Source organism: Tenrec ecaudatus, chromosome 14, assembly GCF_050624435.1.
Source record: "Tenrec ecaudatus isolate mTenEca1 chromosome 14, mTenEca1.hap1, whole genome shotgun sequence".
Classification (NCBI taxonomy): domain Eukaryota; kingdom Metazoa; phylum Chordata; class Mammalia; order Afrosoricida; family Tenrecidae; genus Tenrec; species Tenrec ecaudatus.
The window spans coordinates 108931495-108937494 of record NC_134543.1 but is presented as its reverse complement, the minus strand read 5'-3'; the positions used below and the strand labels follow the sequence as shown (position 1 = coordinate 108937494).

The 6000-nt window shown below is 45.8% G+C and overlaps 1 protein-coding gene across 1 annotated transcript in view; it reads right to left on the bottom strand.

The window, feature by feature from the left end:
• Positions 1 to 904: 904 nt before the first annotated feature.
• Positions 905 to 6000, bottom strand: part of SEMA6D (semaphorin 6D) — a 60569-nt gene continuing 55473 nt past the window's right edge. The window contains exons 17-18 of the mRNA XM_075531643.1: positions 4081 to 4248; positions 905 to 2410 (exon numbers count right to left, since the gene is read on the bottom strand). Of these exons, the coding sequence (XP_075387758.1) occupies positions 1122 to 2410; positions 4081 to 4248 (1457 nt within the window). The 3' untranslated portion in view covers positions 905 to 1121. The remainder of the gene's footprint in view (positions 2411 to 4080; positions 4249 to 6000) is intronic.

The following is a 6000-nucleotide window of genomic DNA, read 5'->3' as shown; positions in this document are numbered from 1 at the left end:
CCTTTGTTTGTTTGACTTTGGGGGTGGGAGGAGTTTGAGGAGGAGAAATGGACCCAATGGGGACAACTGAACGCAATCCAAATAAAACCTGTGTAGTACGAAACAGAGTGACTCGGGTTAAATGCAGTGACTCGGGTTTGAGTTCACAGTAGACAGGTACGTTTTACCACTGAATACTGGTGGACGAACCAAGGAAACGGCTTAACGTGTTTCGCTCCCTAGGCTAGCAAGACTGTAATACAAGTTTTAATGAATAGCAGCACAAAATTACTTAGAACTCTTACACTGTAGCCTTGGGTACCACGTACATCAAGTTCATATTCTGATGCCCCAATGAACTTCGATTTTGTTTTGTTCTCAACGCTGAACCCCACGGACTGCTGTTAACGAAGCCATTACCCCTTGTTCAGTCATGCTTCGTGTAAAGAAGTCCATAGCACAGAAAGATGTGGTAGACAGACTGAAGTGAGGACAGAACACACACACACACACACACACTCTCGCTCTCTCTCACACACACGCACGCACCACAGCTTGTTGGTGGCACGAAGTTAAAAAAAATGCCACACAGGAAAAAAAATGCTACAGTTGGATCAAAGACAGTTTTTACAAATTGCTTGGTAATCTACAAGTTCGTGTTTTTTTGAGACATAACCATCTTTTCTTTTTTTTTTTTTGACATTTGTGCAAGAGGCAAGGTGAATGCATACATAGTAAAATGTTCACATTTAATGGGAAGACCACACAGAATGGCAGTCGAAATTGAACCCATTTTCAAGTATTTGCTTACAGATCCTTCTGAGTACTGCATCGGCTCTTTCCTCTGGTCAGGCCCCTCCCTCCCCCCTCACCCCCCCAGCTCCCCATCTCTTGAGTTTCAAACAAAAGAAATGGAATGGCCAGCACCTTCCTTTGTTTGCAGGCAAGTACTCAGAAGCCTTGCTGTGGTGGCTACATGTGGCAAAGTTCTCATGTTGCCAAAGCGAGAAAGAGTTTCTTTGGCCACTTGGTTCTCTTAAAATATAAGCGAGTCTCTTGTGTTAAAGGTCCCCCCCCCCCAACATCATCCTCTCAACAACATGTACAGGATAAAGCCACGCGGGGAACAGCACACGGGAGGTCTAGTAAGTGTATTTGTTCAGTGGTCTGACTGACGTGGCTTGAGGGGCAAATGAAGGCTTTGGCGGTACATCAGGTTTTAAAGACGGGGTCCTCTTTAGTCCCGTCCTCGGGAGGGTACCATTACTGGTGTAGCTGCTCTGTCTGGAGAGAGAAGGCTGCAGGTGGACACTCACCGGTGTCCCCTGAATAAAATCCACCTTTGCTCCGGTCGGGGTGGGCATGTAGCCTCCACGGTCAGTACTAGGCTGTCTGGAGAGCAAAACACCATTCGGTGAGTTTACGTTTTTAGGCATGGCAGATATAGAGTGCCTTTGGGAGGAATTTTTGTGACAGCCTCTCTGTCTTTCCAGAGAAGTCATTGGGACCCCGGGAGTGCTGGGGACGTCCACTCGCTTGGTTGGGCTATTTCTGGGGAGGGTGGAAGGAGGAGAGTAGAGCGACGCCTCCCGGTTGGGGACCTTCGGCGGAACCTCAGACATCGTTCCCACAGGATCCAGCATGAGGGTCTGGTGCGCCCTTTGGATGTCTCCCATGATGGCTTTGGGGTTACTAGTCGGGTGGCTGAGGTGCTTCAGGAAATCATTCAGGGTGTTTCTGGAATCCACAGAGCGCCGGTGATCCCGTTTGCCGGATGCGCTTGTCAGAGGACGGTCCATGTGTTGGAGCTTCTTCTCAGCTTTGTGAGCGTTGGAGTTTGAGAAGGATGTGTTGTAATCGTGAGTCGCATTCGGGAGAACGATAGCACTGGGGATGTGGCCGTGGTTGAGTGAGGAGTGGGACGGAGGACTGGAAGGGAAGAACTGGGAGGTTTCTTTCCTTGATGCCCTGTGGCCGGGCACCTTGTCGGACTGGCTCTTCATGGGCTGCAGGGGCTTCTGGTGCAGCACCGGTGTAGACTCGGGTGTGGGGAGGGCAGCCAGCTCGGGAGGTTGACCTCGAAGATCCACTACCATGGATTTCGTGTCTCCGTTGGGAGGCAGCTCTTTCTGACTGGTCAGCAGGTTACTATACAGTTTGGGCGAATCGATGTTCTGTTGGTATTCTTTAACGGGGCTGTCGAAGAGACCATTTAGTTTGGCAAAACTTCCATTGGAGTCCGTGCATGACTGGGCAGATTCGGCATCTTTATGGATCTTTCTGGATTTCCGGACATGCATGCCGCGGTAGCAATAAACTGCCACCCCTGCAATGAACGCACCCAAAGCAAAAGCGGCAAAGACGCAGGTGATGAGGACGTTCATGTGGACCATCTTGCTGGACTGCCCCGACTGGACATCCCATTGCACACCTGCAATAGACACACAGGAAGGATGTTTGAGGGAAGTGGTCTCTCAGCACAATAGGAACCACCGGGTAACTTCCATTCATAGGGGTGGATCTTTGGAGGGCCAAGTAGGTTCCCACATTCCACATTTTCTCTTTCATTACACGCGGGACCCCAGAAAGGCAGACACTTGCTGCAAAAGTCAGGGCAACACTAATCACCCGTAGGTCTCTGCTTACCGTCCTCTTTTATTCCCAGTGCCTCTTAACTAGGTTTTACTTAATGCTAGAAATTTTCGTTCATCCTAAAAATTAAAGTTAGGAAGTAAGCTATTTTTCAAAACAGCCAAGTTTAAACTCACAAGAAGCCCTGTCTCCTGATTGTCTCCTAATTCAAAAGTCAGTGAAAAGGCCAATAGGGCGGTAGAAATGTCTGAACTGGCATAAATATATATTATGCTGAGATCATTATGCTAATACAGTCATGCTGATTTCACTTGAATTAAAAAAACATACACAGTGTATAATTTGTTCACATACTAAAGGCATTAGCTTGCTTGATGCGAGCTACAAATATAGAGTTATATTTGCTTTTGAAAAAATCCTTCTTGCGAGAGAGAGAGAAAGAGCCCTTGAATCGTCAGCTATGTTAGAAATCTAGGCCGTCTAAGGAAACACACTGTGTTAGTTAAGAAACATATTCAAGTGTTTTGAGATATTTGAGAGGAATTTAACCTAGACCTAGAAAAAGAACAGGGAATTAGTTTGAAATTATCGGAGCTTTTATTGCAACCACAGACATCTAACAACTTATCAAAGAAATGTTAGTTGAAGAGGTATCCAAGTCTGTTACATGCAGTCTAGACAGCTACCCCAGAGCAAGGGGAGTCAGAGTGATTGTGAAGAGCCCGTTGGCTTTCGGTTAGTACTGAGGCCTTTAAACACTAGCAGTTGGTATCAGTGTTTGGGGTTATGGATGTCAGTGGCATTGTGAGAAGACAGAGAAAGTTGCTGAGACATAAATGGTTACGACAGAAATCAAAGCAGAAAGGAGAAGGATTATAAAATGATTTACAACAAAAACATACACAATCAAAATCAACAAAGGTAATAAATCAGAAAAGACAATGGACTGCCATAAACACTGATTGGAAACCTGATAGCACAGTTGAATAAGAAGAGGATTTGATTTGTTTGTTTGTCGTTTTTTGGTTCCCCCCACCTCCGGAGTAACATCTCTAAGAAGTCAACTCCGCAGGCAGCTGTTTTAGAACTGCTTCTATTCACTGCTGAAAAGGAGAGTTCTGAGCACATACTCCTGTTGTGTTTTATTGCTTGGGGCATCCAAGCGCCTGGGCACCTCACATCACCTTTTCATCTTTCATTTTGAACTGAAGCAAAAAAGAAGTCTAGAAAGACTCCCGGGTAGGCCATCTGATGCCAAGCACTCCTCCGTGAGTATCAACAAGGGCTGGATTTGGGGTTTGGATGTTGCTGAAAGGGGTGGGGGTGAGGGGGCTTCTGGTGTCAGATGGCCTCTCCACCTCTTCAGCGTGGCCAGTAGACGCGGAGCGCCCGCCACCAGCGCCTCCATTGAGGTTGACCTCTAGGGAACCTCAGGTTCAAAGAGTTCTCAGAGAAATTTCGAATCAGGTTTCCACTCAGTTGGCGATGCGTTCCCTGGTGAGGCCTTACCCTTTGGGATACCTGATAAAGGATCAGTAAAGTCAGAAGTATTGGGGTCATCTTGAACTACAAATTTCCGGGAGCTCGTCAGTTTAGGATTCCAGGAATCAATCACTTTAGGTGTGATTTCTGAGATACTTGCCATTGCAGTAACAGTAGACGAAGATACCTCCATGTCTGTGGTGGCAAACAGATTTTTATTAACACGAATAGTGCTGGCAGAGTTCTCTGAGTGGTCTGTGGCATTTTTTTTTAAAGTAAGGTTTAAAACAAATCTAGGGTTTTACAAAAACACACCTGAGTTCAGACTATGCTGACTCCCTTTTTTTTTTTTTTCAAAGGAAGAACAAAACTCAAGATTAAAAACATATTGAGTAGATTTGAAGAACAAAAAACCAGACCGAGGACATTCCTACTGGATCTCCTATGGTTACCAAGGGCACTTAGAGAAAGGAACCAACAGCCCCAGCCCATCTGAATGGTGGTTTTCTCAACCATCTTTGAGACATCGTTTTGTTTCTTTGGGGGTATATTTTAGGAGGTGCTGGTTTCATAGGTAATTAGAATGTAGATCTGTCCCTGGAGAAGAGGTGATGTAACATCCTCAAAAAATACCTGATTACATGCCTGTAAGAACTTGAATTTGGACCCGATCTCCCCAAACCCTGCACTGCTTCATGAACCATTCACTTCTCACTCATCGGTGTTATGACTCTCTCCGCTGAAGGCTATCAGAGATAAAGAGGCACTGAAGCAAGGACAAACTTTTTTTTTTTTGGGGGGGGGGGCTGTCTAAAATGCCTGGGGACTTTCTTTCAAAGAGTTAGCAGCAAATGGCATTTGTAAGCAAAAGAGGCTGTTTCCTCCCCATTGCCCTCCCCTCACTCAACCCCCCAGAAATGGCACTAATGGCGAGGTTTAGAAGTTTGGAAGTAGCAACAGGAGCAGGGTGGTTTAATTTCTAACATCTCTATTACACATTTCAGCGAAGGAGCGTACCCCTCCAAATGGAAGCATGTACTTTTCAGCTAAAAGCTCACGCCTTCCGATCAGCCTGGCACAACGGTCAGAGGCGACGGCTGCACGACAGGTACAGGAGGAGGCGTGGAGCACTCACTGAGCCTCGTCAATCATCAGAGACCAACTTCCTTTCCAGGGAAACCTTTCCTTTTTTTTTTTTTTTCCGCCCACACCACTGCGACCACCACACGGCATACAGAGATCCCCCATGATCACCACAAACCATTCAAACATAAAAAGTGCTCAAACTTATAAATACACATTCCTGGGAATGCGTATTTGTTCACGAGGTCGTAAGGCAGGTGAGGAGAGAAGAGGGAAATATCATGAAACCCCGCCATCCGTTCAACACGGATGACCAGACAGACCCTTCACGATGCAGGAGGTGAGACAGAAAAAAAGCTTGGGTGGAAGTGCATGCAGCTGGAATGCAGTATGTTAATTCGTTTGACTTTTGTTTTTTACCCCCTTAAAGAAGGTGTCTTGGTCGATGATGTTAACATGCTACAGGAGGGTGAGGTGCTGAGGAAGAAAACGTCTGTTGGTGCCATCGGTGGGATTATGAGTCCAAGCGGAAAAATGGAGGGCGGCCAAACTGCGCAAAAGGAGGGAGGGAGGGGCTGAAAATGCCAAACTGAAGGAGAGAAAAGGTTGTTAATTCAAAAAGCTTAAACAAAACTAACCAGATGTTGGACCTCCAAATATTTTGTAATCTGGTGTAGTTGAAGTAGGCAAAATTTCTACAAGAATTAAAGGAACAAGGAATCAGTAAAAAGTAAACGAAAAGAAAGCAAAAGATGTATGAGCTCCAAATAGTTCCAAAAAAAAAAAAACAGGATTAAAAAAAGGAAAGACTATAAAAAGCGAGAGATTCACCAACTGGTTAAGACTACCATTCCCAAGTACTTC